This window comes from Sitodiplosis mosellana, unplaced genomic scaffold (assembly GCF_009176505.1).
Source record: "Sitodiplosis mosellana isolate CC-2019 unplaced genomic scaffold, AAFC_SMos_1.0 Smas_scaffold_6226, whole genome shotgun sequence".
Lineage (NCBI taxonomy): Eukaryota > Metazoa > Arthropoda > Insecta > Diptera > Cecidomyiidae > Sitodiplosis > Sitodiplosis mosellana.
In genome coordinates this window covers 7627337-7648513 of record NW_022601467.1, presented here as the reverse complement: position 1 = coordinate 7648513, position 21177 = coordinate 7627337, and the positions used below count along the sequence as shown (strand labels likewise).

The following is a 21177-nucleotide window of genomic DNA, read 5'->3' as shown; positions in this document are numbered from 1 at the left end:
TATTTTTTTTCCCAATTCATTCCATTTTTTTTTAATTGATTCTCATTCTCTCATTCGTTTGCAAGAAAAACGGTTGGAATTTGCTTTCTTATTTTTTGTTGTTGGTTGATTTTTGTTTGTCCTTCCTTAAAAAATTTTACAATATCATTTCTATCGCATCGAGACACCAATAAGAAACGCAACAATGCGATAAATCGGAGAGCTATTCCCTTAATTCGAATTAATTACATTATTTACTTCACAATAAAATTCTCTAATCTATTCGTCTCAGTCAAAAAAATTAAATTTTTATTCTAACCAATTGTTGATTTTATTTTCTTGATTTTTTTTTGTGTATTCATTCGAGTTTAGCTTGTAAATAAATCCGTAGTTTGAAGAAAAAAAATGGAACATTTTTGCATTTTAGGAAAACATGACCCAAATGAGATGTTGCTCAATTACAAATTAGAACGAAAAAAAAATCTAATAAAATTAATTAAATCATTATCAAACGACTAGCAGCTTTATGGTTGTAATGGTTATTCGGATTGTTTTTTTCCCTTTCTTTCTCTTTCTTCCCGCGAAAAATGCAATATTGCATCATTTACAGCTAGATATATCGGCATAATTGATAAATCGATCAATTTATACAATAAAAAAAATCTTTAAAGTCTGAATAAACACAGATGGTTTGCCAGAGATTGAATACTATTGTCGATTAATCAATTGGAAAACAAATCTAAGTATTAATGTCACATACGTATGTTTACTATGTGCCGATCTGTGCATATTTTTTTCGCATTTAACTTTCGGCCATTCATCATCATCATCGCGCGAACCATGAAAATTTACTTTTTACAAAAAAATATAACTTGCTGTTTTTTTTATTTAATCATGCCCTAATAATATCGATACGCATTAGCAATTGGTAATTATTATGATTATTATTCTCATGTTTGTTTTTCTGTTGTTGTTGTTGTTGTTGTATGAATACAGCAATCTCGTAACTGTTTGCAAGTGTTGTGATGCATATGATTCGTTTAATAGTAATGTGTTGTCAAGAAGATTCAAATTGAAAAAACACAAACACAATAATATTTGCCATAGGTTATGCCACATAGGTTTAATATACGTTACAACAGAATTCCTTTAACTTACTTGCTAATTCTTGCTAAAACTTTGTTTTCTTTGGATCATTTTTTTTTTTATTTAACTGAACTGAACACGTTTTGATTTGACCATATATTTTTTTGTCTGTGGGGCGTAGCCCATTCAAATGAAACAACATTATATGCAAACGAGTTGAGCGTCACCCTTTGATGCAGTAAAAAAAAATAATTTGGAATGGGGCGGATAGGAAGAAATGACATTCAATTTCTATTTAACATTTTGGTCAAATTAAAATAAAGAACAAAAGCAAAAACCAACAGACATAAATGTCGCATGATTTTTTTCTTCAAATTTCATCTTTTCATTCGAGATTTCGTTTGTCTGTTGTTTCTGCTTCATTCTACAGTTCAGTTCCACAGCTTCACTTGGGGTCTGTTGTCACAGAAGAAAAACAAATTCTGAACTAGGAAATAAAAATTAGTAATTCAAACACAGAGAACAATTTCTTAATGTTTTACATATTATACATACATACAAATTATACAAATACAAAGGTGTTTATTATGTTTTTTGTTCTGAATTCATTGCCTCATGTTCTGCAATGAATTATGCGCCCTTTCATATATGTTTCCATCTCAATAATTAGTATTGACCATTGCGTTGTAATTGTTGCATTTGATTTTTTTTTCTCTTCTTCTTTCACATTAAATTAACATCTAATTAGTATAGTTATTGGATTTTTGTTTTTCTGCTTCTTTTGCTTGATTTTCAAATTCAAAATTTCAGATATTACAGCTTTATCGATTTAAAAATGACTAGGATAAATCTGATGGTGTCAATTGAGCGCCAATGAGACCGACTGGGAAATTTTTTACATGCGTCTGCCATTGTGATGATAATTGAAAGAATTTCACGCCAGTCCATTCAGTTCCATCGATATAAACTAAACAAAAGAGATAAAAGTAGAAAGAAATTTTTAAAAAAATGCGTTTGCCGAATGAAGTGGGCAAAAAGAGAGCATTGGTTTTACCTCTCAATGGAATTGGATGTGATTGCTTTGGATTCGGACTGCAGATGAGCCGCGCTACACCATCAACAAATTGCTCTTTCTCTTGATCACGGTCCTTCTCCTTCTTCTTTCCCAATCTCATGACTGAAACGAAAGCACACAGGCACAGAGTTGATGAAAAAAAAATGAATTTCGAGCAACATTTTAATGGAAATGGTTGGTTACTTTTCTGTTTCTTCTCCTTGGTCGCATAGTTGACAACCAGTCCCTGGGAGACTTCGCCTGATTGTGGATTCAACGGTAGTCGGCACACCTATAGTAATGAAACAAAAAATGAATCACGCCAACCGACATTAATTGGATTCCGAATGAAAATGTGTATGAAGAAGAGAAAGATGGGAAGAGGTGGAGGGAAATCGATGAAATGAGCCACAAAATCTACCTGTAAATTTCTAAATGTGCCCTTAATGCTGCATTTTCCCTGATCGAAACCTTTAGCCAAGCTTTTGTCTTTGTCAATGGGCGATTTGATAGGCCAGTATTCAAGCTGCAATTCCATTGGCTCCTGCTGTGATTGTAATTGAAATGATTGCGTTTGCTGTTGCTGTTGTTGCGGCGGCGGCAACACAATTTGCTGGTACGAATGTTGATGGTGCAATGTTTGAGCGGATGATGGTGTTACGGGCGGTGATGTACGACCACTGTGTGGCGGTGACGATCCCGACAACAAACTATTGCCACTCGTTTGCTGTGATTGCAGCAACAGGCCCGAAATCAAACTCTCATCCAAATCAACAGACAATTGATGCGATTCCGTTGAGCCCAATTTTACATCCTACACAAACAAGAAAATGATAAATCAACAGCTCCACTTGTCTTGGTGTCGCTCAAATATTTTCCTTTGGGTCTGAAGGATCAAATTAAAAGCAGACACACAAACAGCGTGATTAAATACCACTTACACTAACGAACGGTACGAAAATTTGACATGAATCCTCATCTTTGTAATTAACCATTGCCTCGGCAATGGGAATTTGTGTGCATGGGCCGGCTGTGTGTAAATATCGTTGGATTCGATTAACAATCTCTTGAATTTCCGGCTTCGATTGAACTGGGTCCACAGATGCGGCAGATTCGCATAGCTGCGCCCAACCATCGTTGCCAAACATCGATGCATACGAACTATCGATTGCGCTTAAATATCTTGATATGGAACTAGAACCTATTGGAATGGTTACAAAGAAAAATCCATTAGATTGATGAAAGAAATTGAAGATTCTCATCAAGGATTGATTTAACACTTACACAACGGAACAATATAAAAACGAATGTGATTGACCCAATCAGGAGGACGTACGCCAAGCAAATCAACATAGTGCCGCAATACCGCTCCTTGTAGCCAATCGCCGCCGACCAGAAGAACTTTGATGGTGGTTGGTGGTTTTGCCGTTGAATTGCAACTGAAACAGAAGAAGAAATAGAATATTAAAGCCTAAGAAGTAGGTATGAAAAGCACAACATCAGAAAAATCCACTTACTATTTATGAATTTTATTCATAAGTGCTTGCAAAACTGCCCGAACTTCGGCCGTATTCTGTGGTGAAAATGTTGGTCGCAATGAAACCGATAGCAATGGCGCCAAACGTTGCATCAATACGGTGCCATGTGATTCGGGTGGACCAAAGATGGACAAAACATCCGGTAGAACGGCTTCTTCCGTTGAAAATGTTCGGATCAATTGATCCAACAGTGATTTGCGTGGTTCAACATTTGTCGGCGACAAACATGAATCTAATACTGACTTAAGTGTGGTGGCTTGTTGATCGGCCGTCAGGCTGAGCGACTGTTTCTTCTTACTATTCGGTGTATTGCTAGTCGCACGAAAAAGCTTACTTCGTCGTTCGGTTACGGTTTCCTTTTCACGTGGTGGACTATGAGTTGCATTGGCCGATTGCTGCTGTTGCTGCGATGGATCTGAATTTTGTGCTTCTGGATCGGTACCAGCGGCACCTTCATTGCCCGAACTATCATTCTTCCAATCGCCTTTTTCTAATCGAAACAAATCGCCAAAATTAAATACAAAAAAATGAAAACTTAGCTTGTAGGAAATCATTGCACACGGTCCCAAATCTGAACAACCAGCTTTGGAGTAGATAGGGCTCATTTCGAGACGAAAAAATTAAAAGCGAAAAAATCAAATATCTAAACAAACAGAAAAACCAAATTGAAAACCAGTCAATAAAAGAGTAAAGATAAGTGAAATGAACTGCTCTGAATGAATATTAGACAAGTGTAGTAGGTGGGGTGGATTTATTTATATATAGATATCACTTTTTTGGTTTCTAGTTGAAATATATTTTAAGAAAAAATTAGGAAAATATGTTGATTAGAGTTCATTGTTATAAAATTGCGGACAAAATAAAGAAATATTTCGACAACGGCCAAGGGAACGCAATATTTGATGTAAACGATTTGGTTGGTCATTCGGACGAAAAAAAAATTCAGTGCGATTGCAATGGAACGGGTGTCATCATGCTCGGAATAAGAGATTTGTTTTTGTTTTCTCTATTTTCTAGATTGGATGAAATTTCGTACACACACGGGGTTGACAGTTGCCTGATGTGTTTCATAAATAACGTGAATGCCTTAGTTCTTATTTATGATCAGGCAGTGCGATGAATTTCATGCAATTTTTCGTGTCGTTGTTAATAATTAAAAAAGTTATTTAAAAAAAATGGTAAAGAAAATGTGTGTAAATTGTTAATCTAGGTCGAAAGACAAACGTTATTTAACCTAAGGTAGAATCTACAACATTTTGTTCTATTCACAACAAGCATTCACTAGAGAAAATGTGTAATAACATATATAAAGTATAAAAGAGTGTACGTGTGAGTGAGTGAGTGACTGTACGTGCGTGTGTGTGTGTGTGTTTGGGTGTGTGTGTAGGAGTGACAGACAGTGCAAGTGTCGGAACATACTGTGGCTTAATATAAACCTTCATCAGCACAAAATGATCCACACATCCCATCATGCAAATTGGAATTTAATAAGGTCGATTTAACGAAATTGCCGTTGCTCAATTCATTTTATATTTTTGGGTAAGGTTCAAAATTGCACAGGTCAAGCAATAGCATATCCATATAAGTACATAATAAAAGAAGTGTGAGTGTATGCGTGTGTGTGACAGTGTTGTTCTTGGAGGTGTTGTGTATGGTTTTGGTGTTTAGATTGTGAACATGTGAAGGGAGCAGAGATGAGAGTTTTTTCTCTTTGATCTGGACAGGGGGTAGAGAGGACTTTTTTTTGCTGAATTACAAGCGATGGTGTGAATAATTGAGATTGGTGTGAATTTTCCATTGGATATACTTTTCTAATACATTCACATAAGCCGTAGATTGGGTTTCTGTTCGTTTCTGTGGATTTGGTGATGTATCTAATTGGATTTTGACACCAAACACCAAGCATGGTGATTGGTCTTTATAAAATGCATCACAAAAGATCGAGACAAAATAAGACATTTCTTCGGTTAATTTATAGAGAGAGAAAGTGTGTGAGTGTGTGTGTGAGAGAGAGAGAGCGAGTGAACGAGAGAGAGAGAGAGACAGCGAGACAAAATATTTATAGATATATTGAGTTAGTTGTTAGATGGTGGTGTTAGTCAAACGGGAAGAAGAGTTAATCTAAATGATCATCAACATTCATTTATGAATAACAAACCTGATGTGATTGAATTAGCACTTTTCTTTTCGGCAAGTCCATCATATTTTTCGGTCGTGTGTCGGTGATTAATGCCTGTGTATGAAATTGATTCGTTTGGTTTTGTTTTGTTCTGTTTTTTTTTTTGGTTTTTGTTTCGTTTTGTATAAGCCATGCACTTTTTAGATATACATAACACGAATGAGAAGAATTTTTTTTTTTTGATTCTGTTTTTTATGTTTGAAAAACGAAAAAATTTTGAACTGAAAAATTATTCATGAGTTATTTGATTTTTTTTTTGTCATAAATTTTATGCGAATAATATTAATGTTAACAGCTATTATTCTGGTATATTCAGGAGAATAAAAAAAAAGAACGGTTCTGTTTGATAATAATAATGAAAGGAATAACGAATGCAAAATTGTATCATCTACAAGAATATTCATAACGCGAACAAAAAGCATGTAGCATAGAACTCTGGTCAAAATACGTTTCGCTTTGGTAAATCTTATAGTAATATATATTTTATTGTAAATAGTTGTAATTAAAATAAGAAGAGAAACTCAAAATGTGTGTCCGACTCAACTGAGAGACAAATGCAACATAAACTACTATATATTAAATGGATGCAGATTCGTTTATTTTTCGTTCGTTTGTTTTTGTGTCGTGTTTCGTTTGTTTGTTATATGGTTCGACTGTTGTTAGTTAGTCGCAATACAATGTGATGTTCTTCATTTGAAATGATGACAAATTTTTCATGCTATTTGCTCAAGTTGTGTTCCTGCATTTCTATGGATGCCGCAAAACAGAGAGAGAGAGAGAGAGAGAGATGGCGAACGAGTGAGCGAGAGACAAGACGGGGAGATACAGCGTGGGAGAGTAACAGAGACATGGACAAAACACACAAAAACTGACTGACTGAGATAAAATGAGATGAGATGCGCGCTCGTTCCAAAAATGAAATGACGTAACATGAAAGAAACAAATCATTTGCTAATTCTCCCCAACTTGATTGCTTTTCTCCTTTTTTCTTCTATCGTTTATTTGGTTAGTCGGTGTGATATGCATTTGTTTAATTGAATGGTATGAGCATAAAAAGTCAAATAGTCGTTTGAATCCATTTCATGCTGCTGTTTGAATAGCGTTGCCAATTTCCAATAACAAACATCTTTTTTTCTCTTCGCTTCCAAATGAAATGACATGGAAATTGGGTGATAATGCAATATAGCAATACTACAAACAAACGTAACTGATACTTGACACAGATACAGTTTTTTTTTCTCTCGTTCATGTCAGTTAATTGAGGAGAGTTCAGTGTGCATTAAACGCTCCTAATATCATCATTCAATTATCATTCGTAATTGAGTTAAATTTATTCGCGAGCGAGAAAGTAAAAGATGAATAGAGATAGACAGAGAAAGAAAGAGAACTTGAAACGCGCGTCCGTTTGGAATTGAAGTAGTTTTTTCAGTAGAATTTTCCACTTTATAATTCGTACATTGGCTCAACAATACAACAACAAAAGAAAACGAAAAAAATGGTTTCGTTTTGTGAGAGCAAAAAAAAAACAAAATTCGGGAAATCAAAAAGATAATTCATTTACACCAACCCATTAGATTTTCGTGTAACATGTTTTTTGAATTCGTGAAAAATGGTCGCAACGATGGTTTTGGAGTGGATCCAACCGACAAACTATCCATATCCGGTCCCGAATCATCACCCTCACAGCATGACAACGAATCCAATTCGTGGAATAATGCGTCCAATTCTCGTTCGCCTCGCAACGCGCCCGGCCCACGAGAACCACCTCCTTCCAATTCATCTGGCACTTTGAATCGCTTCAACAAAGCAATGATTTTCTGCTTGAAATTTCTTTGCTAAAATATTCACCAACAGAGACGAGGAAAGAAGAAACCCAATTTACAATTTACTCAACCAATTGCATGTGAATTGTGAATGCGCACTGCGTCTCGGATTCTTACGTGGCTGATTTTGGCTCGGGACGAGCCTTTGACTTTCAAATTCTCAAATTCACTGTCACTATCAGCTGGATTAGCACCAAGCGCACCGTCATCGACCTCACCATCATTTTCGGCTCGGTCGATTTTTCTGTATTTGCGTAGGTCACGTTTCATTGCATAGCCTCGTTTTGCATCATAACCGGTAAGATGATCACCGCTGACGCCTGGCCCATTTCCGCTCCCATTGCCACCCATGTTGTTCGGATCGTATTCGCCCGAGCTAAATTCAATCTCTTCGTCTTCATCGGAAAATTCGTTAACACGGTCTACGCGCGCATCAAATATGGATGAGAAAAAAAGAAGGTATAACATTGGATTTATTGGTTTATATTAGAGAGCAAACACTGACCTATCGTAAATTTTATGGCGGTATCATTATTATTCATGGAGTGAAATATTGAAAATAAAACTTCAACTTTTATTTTACTTCCCGAGTGATTCGTCAAATTCATAATAGTCATAGATTTTCCATCATTTCTTTTTGTTTTTGACGAGGAAAAACTCGGGAGGTGTAAAGAATTTTGCTACGAAATAATGATTAATGAATGTCATGTGAAAAAAACGAACCTGCTAAAACAACGCTATTATTATTTTTATTGTCATGATCCACGGGTATTGATGAAACGCGATCCGCTCGTAATGTGGCAACGGTGCATCCTTGACGCCCAGATTTGCCGCTTGCGGTTAGCTCAACAGTCATATCCATTGATTTTTGTAAAACCGCATCCATTCGAATGATGCCTTCCGCTAACGTTTTATAGCCTAATATTGTTCGACTTTTATATTTTTTACGCCTTTGCAACAGTATCTGCAGTCTGTGGTTTCAATTTGGATCACAAGCGAAGAGAAAAACAGAATGCTTTTAAATTCGATTTTAATGCATTCCAGTTAATGAAAAAAGATAGCTAGCGCAAAGAGTGTATTAGATTTGCCTGGAGCGACGCCATCATTTTTAACTTATGACATTGCACCTTGGCAATTCACTGTATGTACGAAACGTATATGAGTATGTGCGAGAGAAAGCAGAGCGTGTTATGAGCTAACGTCAGCTGCTGACGAGTATGCGTTGCGTTGCGCTGTTTTAACGCATTTGCAATACAAAATTCGTGTTCCTTTCTGGGTCCAAGTCAAGTTTAATTTCAAATTTGACTTCGCACCCAGAAAGGAATACGTATTTTGTAACACTCGAATTTTGTATACTGGCCAGCAGCTAATATCAGCAGCTGACGTTAGTTAGTGCTGCTGACGTCAGCTCATAACACGCTCTGAGAGAAAGAGATAGACAGAGAGAAAAACGAACAGCTGAAAATACGATACGAACCTGTTTCCATCGCGTTTGATAAAATGTGGATATTGTAGGCTAAAATGTAAATCTAGATCAGTTTCAAAGAATGACGTCGCGCCGCTACCGCCAATGCTGCCAAACGATGTGTTGTTCACATTACATGCAGCCAACGATGATGGCGCACTGCCACCAGTCAAACCGCCAAATCCAACGCTATTGCTACCCGTAAGAAATGTCTGTGGCACTGGTATTTCGTGAGACCTTAATGTGCGTTTTGAGCTTTGCATTTTTACAGCCAACGATAATGACGTTAGATCCGGAGGTAATGGCATCATAAGTGTAAGTCGTGTTATCGACAGCGAACATAATCTGCGGAAGAGAGAAAGAAGAAAAAAAAATATATATGAGAAATGGAATAACAGCGACTGACACAAAATGGGGCTGAATATTATGGATAAAAGTAGAAAATGATTTGATGAAATGGGATACATTTTTTCGTGCAGGTTCGTTCTTGATCCAACAAGTGTGAAATAATAAGTCCATCAACAATGAAGAATTACGTGTTTTTTTTATCCTGTTTCGTTTTCTGTATTTAACGGGGTCAATAAAACGGATGAGCTGATGCTCATTTTTCATACTCATCGCAATTCTGAGCGATTATTGTTCGATTTTTTTCCTACTATCTTCTTCAACCTCAGCTCGAACACAACTAGACTGTTCACATCATTTGGGTTTGTATATGGAGTGGCTATATTTCTTGACCCGTCACATTAAATTCAAAAAGCAGAACAACAATTATTGTCCTCGAGAATAGTATTACGTAACCACAGAGTTAAAATGTAGTTTACATAATTGTCCGTGGATAAAATGTACGTTTTATGCATTAAATAGTGTCAAGACTAATTCATTTGAGAGTGCATATAAATGAAATGAACGTAATGTAGCCATGAATCGAAATGAGGCGAAATCCTTTGGGCGCACAGTTCATCATCATCATCATCATCATGGTGCAGAAACAGAATCGTATGATTCATATTTAGCATTCATTTTACTTAATTTAATTTGATAGATATTGCTCACTTGCATAATAATAATAATAATCCACTCTTAATAAATTCAAGTCAAACCACATGCATTAGCAGCAACAACAACAACTACGAATGCATCCACAGCAAGTGTGTTGTGTGCATTGTGGCAAACAATGGCTCAAGAGGAATATATTTTATTACGTTATGATTTGATTTTATTTTTATGCGATTCACAATGTCTGCTTTTGTTTTCAATATCACATACAAATATTTATGTCAATTCGAATCGAATCATATATGCATAAAAACGCCTGCAAATTGCCAATTGTCTGATGCTGTGAACAAACAATTATCGACATATTCCTGTATAATATGGCATGAAATCCATTATATTTTGTTTGTCGCTATTTCAAGCTCGAGTGAAAATTATATTTCACGCTTGATGCACTTTATTTATGCCGATTTTTTTTCATGTTTTATTATATATCGTCGCAAGTGGGAACCATTTGCCTCATTGAGTGTGTATGTGTTGTTAAAAAAAACATTTATGAAATATGGTTTTTGTGCGCATCGAACGAATTACGTTTTGGTCAGTCGAAAAACGGCTGAAAGTGAGATACATATTTCCAAAATTACACACTGTGTGTGTTCGTATAGGATGATATTAGCAGGATATATGCTGAGCAAAGGAACTCAGCAAGCTGAGATTGGTACGTTTGAATTTTGTGACTTACTATTCGTGCAAATTTATGAGAAATTTTGGTGGAGTGTTGATGGAGTGTAATGGAAAATGTGTTCCAAACTCCCATCCATCATAAATTTGTTTGAATAGCACGTCATAAAGTCAAAATATCCCAATCTCAGCTTGCTGAGTTTCTATGCTCAGCATATATCCTCAGCTATCTGTCATTGACTGTATTCATTGTTTGTTGTTGTTGTATTGCTGACTGGTTTGTAAATTGCTCACACAATGCATTCAAATCACATTGGCGCTTATAATAAAATAAAATTGAACGCACCAATGGAAATGCCGAAAAAGAAAAATGAATTATTCCATGTTTTTGAAACGAAATTTTGCCAATAGAATCAAATCAATTTGTTGTTGTTGTTGTGTTTGAAAATGTATTGCATTTCCTTGTTTGTTTTACTTTGTACGTTACGCTCAGTTAAACAATTCAATCAAAAAGATGGTTGTGAATACAAAAGTCTTCATTAAAATCGGTCGATTTGCGGACGAGATTCCACTGCTGCCTAATAATAATATCATTCAGACGAGAAAAAAAATTTGTACAACAACATTCCAGGGGTTAGAATGGGATGGGTGAATTCGATTAGCGGAATCGTCTTTTGTTTATCCATATTTTTTATTGATACGATGCTGAGAGAGAGAATGAGAGAGAATAAATGCATTTTTAATGTGGACAAGCATTTGAAATTTGGCAAAAGATTCGATCTCATCTCTCTCTCTCTCTTTCTCTCTCTCTCTCTCTTTCTCTCTCTCTCTCTCTCTCTCTCTCTCTTGGGTATATGGTTGTGGAAAAGGGGTTTTTTTCCCGTTCGAGAGCGGCAACTCATTATATTGAAAAATTCCATGGCTGGCGGCTGACCATCAAAAGATGTTGCTCTCCGTTCAAAGCTCATGCATTCCATTCGAAGGGAATCAAACGGATTTGATTTCGTTTGCTTTTGGCAAATTTCCAAAAACATAAAAGATATATTTCTCAGTGGAATCCGTTACACAAGGAATCCGTTATTTGTACCAAATTATGATGAGAATGCGCGATGCGAACGCGATTATTCTATTTGAAATCTCAAAATCTTCGGATTCATAGTGAATCCAATGTTAGAAACCATGGAACTATCTTCATGTTTTATACATTCGAGATGATTACCGAATTGCATGTTTTTTCTGTGCTCCAATGAAATGAGAAGAATGAAAAATAATTTGGAATTATTCTTGATGCTAAAATGAAAATGAGATAAAACTCCCAAGACAATATTTCCATGGGCTTCTTTGGTGCTGCTGTTCTGAATTGCCAATGGAAATCGATGTGCAGGTTTTGTAAGAGAGAAAAAAATGCAAAATGAAAAACTAAACAAAAATTTGGACTCAAATTATGGTTTCGATGACTTCCATTGTTTCTATTTCAGGGGTGGTTTTTGCAAAATTCGACTCAGCCATTTTCATGTTTATTTATACGGTTTGTTTTGTGTTAACGCCCCAATGTCAGTTCACCATGACATTCATGTTAAATGACCATTCGGCATCGACAACGGGAATTGATTTCAGTTTTTTTTCTCGAAATGTCGAATTTCAGTAATGATGGAAGCAGCCGTCAACAATTTAGGTAATTCATTTGCACGTTCACGTACACGCACACAACATAAAAACAATGGCAACTTGGACAGAGCGATCATCTTTCATTAGTGGACAAACAGATCATTTATTTCCCATGCATATAACAACAGTGGGTTTTGACAATAACGAGGTCTGAAACAATATCGGATAATACGATACGTCTCTCTCTCTCTCTCTCTCTCTCTCTCTCTCTCTCACTCTCGATGATTCCAGGCCCAATTTGGATGGCCATTGTTCTATCGAAAGTCATCTGAATAATTCATATAGTGTTGCCGTGCTAGTTGTCGCGCGGCACTCGCTTTGTGAAATGTGAATTAATTGAATGCGTAAGTGAAAACAATACGCACTAAATATATCATATTTCGACCTGACGTGCACCGGCACTGATGTGACGGTGTATCGGCTGGTTGGGATGCAGTGCTAGTGTCGCGTACGCTAGATAATTGATTATAGGTCGATGGCGCGTCACAAACATTACATTCTATTATTTTTATTATTCGTTTTTGTTTCGCTTTCTATTTTGCCGTTTTCCGTTTGACGTTCTGCGATGTGTTTTGTTTGCGCATATTTTGTGCCTCCTCCCGCATCCACTTTACATCAAGCCACTCGTCTTCATTTCACATCGATAACAAGGAATTTAATTACTACATAATTGATTATGGTTAATGTTGTTGGCTCTTCAAACGAATAATATATATGAGTGGGTGTGTGTATGTGTAATTTGAGCGCTCTTGATGCCATTGCACCAACCAACAATTTTATTGTGATGTTGATAGAGGCTGTCATTTCATTATCTTGACTTGTCATTAAAATAATATAACTTTTCCACCGGTTCGTATCATTCGCACAAGTGGATCAAATAACACATAACCATAAACTTCTTGGGCAACCAAGAGCAAGAGAGAGATAGACTACTTTGTCCTATGCTTCAGCACAAATCAAATAGAATAATAAATTGAGTTGCCATTGAGAAAAATAATGAAGTAAAAGTATGAATATAAATCAAGTCGAAATGTCGTTGCTAAACGAAGAAGAAACAAGACCGCAGAGCGTCGCTCTGCTCCGCTCTGCGTTCTTGAGTTTATAGATATTTTTTCTATTTTGTTGTTCCACAACAAACTATTTTATTGGCGCACTACATGAAATGCATTTTATTAAAGTAGTCTTTGAATTATATTTGTGATTTGAATGTCAATTCCAATTGTAATTTTAGTTTGGTTAAAATTATTTGTAAATCCACGAAATGAACTTTTCTGATGATGAAAATATTGACGTTGTAATGCGTGAAATTATATCTGTTGAAAACATTAAAATTAAATCAGTATCAAAACGGAAAAAGAAGTCTACCAATTTAGTCCAAAAAGATGAAAGTAGAACCAAAAGGGTCTGAGAGAATGGATAGTGATAGTGCAAATTCATTAAAGCGTAAGAAGAATGTTCTGGATTCATCGTTCGAGAATGTTCTTTCTTTAAAGAAGAAAAAGAAGTAATATCATAAATTGGAAATATGAAAAGCAATAAAAACATCTTGTGTAACCTTATTCAGTTGTTGTTGTTTTTTTAATTTTTCATTTACATTACTATTTTTGTTATGTTTTGATATATACAAATAACAAAAAAATAATAACGAAATGCATTTTTAGTCATCTCTGTTTTGCGAATATCGATTCGTAAAGTAAAATGAATGATAAAAGTATGATGAAAAGATGTATAATCAAAAAAGGGAATTAATTCTTGATAGTACATATGATATTAAATCAATTTAACTAAACCATTGTTTTATTATACGTTATTGTTCATTAATGTAACTCCTTTAAATCAAATAAATAATATGCGCATAGAATTTATCTGAACCATTACTTATACTAAAGGGTAAAAGAGTACTATACAAAAAAAGGAAAAAGTAATGTAAATTTTAAATAACATTTGATAATAAAAATTTGATTAGCGTTTCGAGATATTGTGCACTTATTTGTCGTTACTGCCACTAGTTTGAATTGAATAAAAAATATGAGCATAAAATTGAAAGCCACTCTAATTCTGTTCATGGCTCGAAAAAGTATTAGAAAAAAAAAACGCAGATTAGTAGCTCTACATTTCATGTAGTGCTAAAAACGCGCACACATATACGACTAGCTGCGTCGTTGTCTTCATTGGATCGGCAAGAACAAGAACTGCGAAATTTTTGTTTTTGTGCGCAATTCAATTGAAGTTCGACCCAAACAAGATGAACGTTTGCTCCCATGATAAGTTTGAGTGTTTTGCAAAAAAAATATCAATCTATCTGTTTCGTAACATTGAAATGATCTGAATTCGTTTGTTTCTCCGTTTGTTTGTCGCTTATATTTGAAATACGTAATTTGGCACAAATTAAATTGTTTACTTTGCTCCATCGACGAGTCAACAATTGAATCCGTTAAAATATTGAATAAAATCATAGTAAGTCAAAAGAAGAAGAGGAAAAAAACGAGTCGTTGCTACAATGAACTATAATAATTGGGTCGATTCGGCTAGATATTTGTCATTTTTCGAATCGTTTTTCGTGCGGTATATTTCAGCGACGGGTACAAAAACAGTGATTTCGTTTAAACACGAACGCAGATACAAAAAAAAAATGAAGAAGGAAACACCAAATTGAAGCCACACCACGCAGTGAATCATTAATAAAATCGATTGAGACTTGAAAACAAATCCGAGCGCGCGTACAAAAAAACGTAGAAGAAAAAAAAATGTGTTGTACACACAAAAAATTCGAATCGGTTCTCAGTTCATTCACAGATGAAAATCGATTTTGAACGAGACGAGGGCATGTACATGAGTTCCAAAACCAGTTCAAACGAATTGTTGAATTGACATGACCAACATTTCACGCTCATTATTTCTCGGTAAATGCAATTTCAGTCGGGTTTTTCCTTTTTTTTCTCGTGGAAAATGAGTTGAAAAGTCATAAACTTTCAACAGAATGAAATTGTGTGAGGGAGAGAGAGAGAGAGAGAGAGAGAGAGAGAGAGAGAGAGAGACTGACAGAGGAAGCGGTGAGATGACAAACGATCTTAGATCGTACGGTAGCGTAGGTATTTTTATATTACTTAACCAAACAGCCGCCAGTGATTCTATAGACACTGAGAATCGATCTATTTTTATCAGCGGTGAGTCGCTTTGTGAACCGAAATGATACTCGCACAACAAACGAAAGAAAGACGACAAATGAAAAACCAGCAACAGCAACTGAGAGAACAAGCACACACTCACGAGAAATGTCTTGAATTCCTTTTGTTGGCAGCATATTTCAATTGTTGTAGCTACTGCTGCTCGTATATGGATGTTTTGCTTCACGGTTAGCTTGGCTGAAAAATGCAGTTACAAACATGGTAGCAAAAAAAAATCGTGAAGTTAGTTCCACATTCAGACAATATTTCCCTGTTTGTCTCTGTCGTGCACATTTTGTTGCAGTGCGAACGAGAGCGATAGAGATATAGAGAGAGAGAGCTTGACATGGGATTACCCAAACATTGTATTTTAAGTAGAAATATTTTAATACCGTGGAGACGTCAATCGTGTTGACGTTACCACTGCAACCATTGTGCAAGCGATTTACTCTCAGCTGATGTTCAACTTATTCTTGGCATTCAATCCGCACTCGTACTCTCTTGCTCTCTGTCTTTCTCTTATCATTTCGTTCCGTTCCGTTCGATTCGCTTATTTTTTTTCTCGTCTTCGTTTCATTTCTTCTATGATCAACGTTCACTTTTTGTTTGAATGTGTATGCACAATCTTTAGCATCAACATATTTTGCCGCATCTTGGCTTGCACTCGAGTGAATGAGAGTGAAGAGAGTAAGGAAGATTGAAAGAAAAGAAGATCAATTGTGAAGAAGCGATTCATTGAATCGATATGCGGACACGATATGCTTACAAATACGCGTCTGCAAACAAAGCAATCGATTGTCTGAAGAAAGAGCAAGATTGAGACAAAAAGCATGCACAGTGAAAACTGAAGCGTATTCGCGTGTTTGATTCAATGATTACGATTATTTATGCGTTCATGTGCGCTCAGACTCTCTTTTCATAATCGTGTGTCTTCCCCTCACAATAGCCCTTTTGCTTTGGCTTTTTTCCCTGTGTGTCTTTGTACGCGCCAACGAAATGCGAGACAACATCTTCAAAGTGTGTACACATGCATATCGTATTACATATTTTATGGGTGCTAACTCGGTGTCTGCATGTACGGTAGGTTTTGTTTGAAGGTGCACACTTTGTTTCATGCCTTCTTAGCTCAAATTGCGATGTAAACATAAACATGAAAATTAAATTCGAGCAACACAGTTAAGAACTTTACTAAATATCATTAAAAAGTCATGAGCGCGCATGAAAATTTGTGTCCTGTTTTTTTTTCCCTGTGTCTTCTATGTTGAAGTAAGAGTTGACAAATGTCAAACATGCTGATTATTTTTGCACGAATTTCCGTTTTGTCAAAAATTACATTTCCCAAAAACCGACCTATCCGTTTGCCTGGTGGAATTCGTATTAAATGTGCACACCAAGAGAGAGAGAGAGAGAGAGAGAGAGAGAGAGAGAGAGAGAGATAGAGATTGAGTTTCGTTGAGCCATTAAACCAAAATGTAAACACACCCAGAGCCATACACAACTGCACAGCACTGGAACAATAATCCTTTGAGATGTAGCCGGTTTTTTCATTGGCTGTGGTCCTTACCATTGACAAGCTGGGTGGATGTGCTACAATTTAATTTTCGTAATTAAATTTACTGGATGAAAGAGATGAGCACACTGTGTGATGATGTCATGAGCCTCAGCCGAGGCACTAAACGAATTTCACCGACAACGACGACGACGACGACAAGTAACACGTATTAAGAGGGCGAATAATAAACCAAAGTATTTTCATATCTCTATGGCAAGTGAATAAATGCTGAAGAATGTGAACGAACGAAACAAAGGCAGCTTTTGTGAATCTTGTCTTATGCAGTGTATCGTTGAGTTGATAGTGCGTGCACTGAAGAATGTAAATGCTTATGCAATAGATGTACGTATGTTTGCACTCGAAACCATTTGTCTCGATAAAACGAACGACATTCGGTGTGCGTGCGCGCGAGCGCTCGCTTCAACATAATTCCCTTACAATTTTCATTCTTCTTCTCTCGTTTTTGCCTTCTTCTTCTTCTACTCCTTCTTCTTGCTGCAGTAGCGTTAACACGTACCAAAAACCCATTGTGGCAGAAGTCATTTTAAACATTGTCTGTCGGTTTTCACACAACACATGGCTGTGCAAATGAATTGTATTCAATTATGAAGAGAAAAAAAAGAGAAGAAGATGACACATCAAGTCCTTTCTTCAAATTCAATTCGTTTCACTGCTGCTGCACGTCTTTATTTTTACTGTCGCCAGAATTGAATCGCGTTGCATGTGTGCCGATTTTAAATGACAACAAAAATTGCGCCTGCCACGACTCCGTATCGAAAGAGCACAAAGTTTTCAAGAAATAGCGAAGAAAAGGAAGAGCGAGAGTGAGAGAGAATGGCAGAAAGATGATGTCTTTAAAATGAAAGAGTAAAAATTTTATCATGCGATAATAAAGTGGCTGTTGGCGCATATGATGGAAAATTATTTGCACATCAACGGAATAACCTTTTTAAATATTAAATAATTTTATGGCAACGATTCAGCATCCATTCCGGTGATGCGAATGAACACAATATCCAAGACTTGCAAGAGATTTGGCGATGAACATGGATTTTCGTGTTGCCACCGTGTAATTTTTTTTCCAGTTAAATCTAAAGGATTAAAGTGCTCTAATGAGTGCTTACATGTATTTAGGTATATATTTTCATTTTTCGTCATACAGCGCAGAGATTGAGAAAAACATGCAATTTTGATTGAATTGGTGTCCTTTGAAATAACACTCGGCGCTCTCTCGTTTTTCGTGGCATTCATGCTTTTTTCTCTCTATGTTTTGTAGACCATTAATTAAATTTCCTTCCATTTCGTTGGAGACAAGAAATGTTTTTGTTTGTTCGTTAGTCATTGCCATAAACTAACACCCTGAATCGCAATTTTAATGGACCACAGAAAAAAACGTGTAATGAATTCCAGACTGTCAAGATACTGCTGAAATGATGCCAAAAGGAGCGAAAGAATTTCAACAGCCACGTCCCTTTTTGTGACATTCATCAAACGGTAACGTCCACCTCTTTTTCCTGCATTTTCATCTAGCGAAATCGGGAAATTTGACCGGGGAAAAAAATCGACAACAAAAAAGAATTTTCTCCATCGCAAGAAAATTGATAGCATGTGCGTCTCGTCTTGTGTTATTCCTTTCTCTCTCTCGCTCTCTCTCTCTCTCTATCTATCCCGTTTCGCACTTTTCGTTATGTGCAAGGGTATTCAAGAGCAAAATGAAAACAATATGAAGCAGCAAACAATTAAAAACGCGTATAAAACTTCGTATCACTTTCAAAATGCGTCAAGTGAGATTTTTCTCCTTTGTTTGTTCTCCTTCAATTCAATCAAATTAAAATCACGATGGCACCATTTAGACGGGGCTCGTCTTGTTATGCCATTTATACACACAGGCGCGTCGTGTCGTGTCGTGGTACAACATCACATTGTTGTTAGTTGTGTTGTTTTCTTTATTCTGTTTTGATTTTGTTATTGTTTTTTTTTCTTGTTCGGCTTTTAGCTTTGTTGACGCCCAATCATCTGCTAAGCAAAACATACTTAATGCATAGCATCATTTTATAGCATCTTAAAATGAATCACAGTGTGCGCGAAAAAAAAAATCGAAATGCAACTGAAAAGCGACGTTAGAGAGAAGAACAAAAATGAGCAACAACAACAACTATACCATTACATCGAAATATTCAACATTTTTCAAGTTGAAAGAGAGAAGCAATTCATCACAAATTAGCATCTGGTTACAAAATTCTTCGTCTTATTTACTTGCCTGCTATTCGATGCATTTTTCATCTGTTGTTGTTTTCTCGTTGTAGCAAGTGAGTGATGGGCCACATGCAAAATCATGCGCTCAAATAAAAATGAACTAAAATTACACTTAAACAAACAATTGATTTTACGACAGCCAGAGAGTCATTACGGTTCGAATATTCACTTTGACCATGACAATAGATTGCGCAAACTTCCCCAAATGATTGCATTTCATTTTTGTCGCGTTTTTTTCTTCTATTTTTCTAAATTAGTTTTGTAAATGTCCGCGTCGGCTCCTCAGGCCAATGGACGCCTGTCTACTGTTTCGTTGCCAGATCTTGCAAAAAAAAAAAATTGGCATTCGATGTTTGAACATTCATAATCATCGATGCGTTCAGCGAGATGCACATTCCGTACTTTGTTTAAATTTGATTTAGTACGTGACTCGAACCCAAATACATTTCGACTATAATGGAAATGATTTTATGCATTTTCATCGTGATGCTATGGTAGTTCCATCGCTAAGATGGAATGTTGTTTTCAAAATGATAAAATAGCAAATGATAGATTAGCAACTAACCGAAAATCAATGTAATGTGTGCACTGGGACTTAGTTGTATTGTTCTCAAGTGGTGGTTCAAAACAAAAAATGGCCACTTAAAAAAGCTCTTATCAACGCCTGATTTTCATCAAAAGAATTTGATTTCATCCAGAATATCTCTCACGCGTTCTGCGAACAAAGTCCAGCCAAAATCGACTTAATCGAACTTAATGATATGATGATGAAACAGGCACATTCAACGTGTGTGTGCTCTCTGTTTTCTTTGTAATTTTAATTAAATTGAGGTCGCCGTGTGCCCACCAATAAAAAGATAAAGCAACTTTATCCAGATTATAATAATCAAGTAACAACGGATATCGTCCTTTTGACTCTGATCACGGCATTCTTCGCCACCTTCATTTGTATTCTGACCGTGAAATACGAGCATACGCATTAATGATACATATAAAATGGATGAACACCGTGCGACCGCTTTTATTACGATCAGTAAATATTGCTACTTCCAATGGTGGAAAGTGTGTGTGTTTTTTTGTGCGTATGAAGCTCGAGCGGACGCGTTCACACAACTGTTTATTCATTCATCGGTTTTTTCATTTCTCGGTTGCTGTGGAAATACTTTACGTGTCAAGATTTTATGGGCCACAAACCAATGATAATACAAATTGGGACGGACACATTGGCATTAGAGAGAGAGAGAGAGAGAGAGAGAGAGAGGGAGTGAAAATAGCTTGATATTTCCACATTTTTTACCCCAGTTACTACAATCGCGTGAAGTCGCGTTTTTAGCCTTTTCAAGGACAACGTAAGCATGTTGAATCACAAATCGCTCGGATAATCGGTGCCCTCTACACACATATCCACAATGTTTGTCCCACTGTCGAAGCAATGACGCATACAAATATTATATCAAAATTATATAGGGAAAATACGATTAATATCAGGTTCATTTTTCGGAATATTTTACACATTTCGTACCAAAACGTACGTTAGCATTTTATTCATTTAAGCGCTTGGGCTGGCGCCGCGTAACATTTTGCCATTTTTGCTGCTGCGAAAAGCAGAAAACCATTTTATTTTTAGATGCATATTACATTTTCATATTCATAACTATTCATGACATCCTCAACTATTTTAGTGATGAGTTTTATTGAACCGAAGCGCAGAGCATGCAAATGACAGCCGTGCC

The 21177-nt window shown here is 36.2% G+C and overlaps 1 protein-coding gene across 2 annotated transcripts in view; it reads right to left on the bottom strand.

The window, feature by feature from the left end:
* Window positions 1-21177, bottom strand: part of LOC129579349 (phosphofurin acidic cluster sorting protein 2) — a 57251-nt gene continuing 36074 nt past the window's right edge. Inside the window, exons 2-13 of one of the 2 annotated variants that reach the window (XM_055469381.1) lie at window positions 9137-9469; window positions 8383-8630; window positions 7777-8081; window positions 7404-7671; window positions 5816-5890; window positions 3637-4147; window positions 3404-3558; window positions 3061-3320; window positions 2541-2933; window positions 2324-2411; window positions 2120-2242; window positions 1-2032 (exon numbers count right to left, since the gene is read on the bottom strand). In XM_055469381.1, coding sequence (XP_055325356.1) covers window positions 1905-2032; window positions 2120-2242; window positions 2324-2411; window positions 2541-2933; window positions 3061-3320; window positions 3404-3558; window positions 3637-4147; window positions 5816-5890; window positions 7404-7671; window positions 7777-8081; window positions 8383-8630; window positions 9137-9469 — 2887 coding nt within the window. In that variant the 3' untranslated portion in view covers window positions 1-1904. The remainder of the gene's footprint in view (window positions 2033-2119; window positions 2243-2323; window positions 2412-2540; window positions 2934-3060; window positions 3321-3403; window positions 3559-3636; window positions 4148-5815; window positions 5891-7403; window positions 7672-7776; window positions 8082-8382; window positions 8631-9136; window positions 9470-21177) is intronic. The other variant, XM_055469382.1, reaches the window with a different exon arrangement.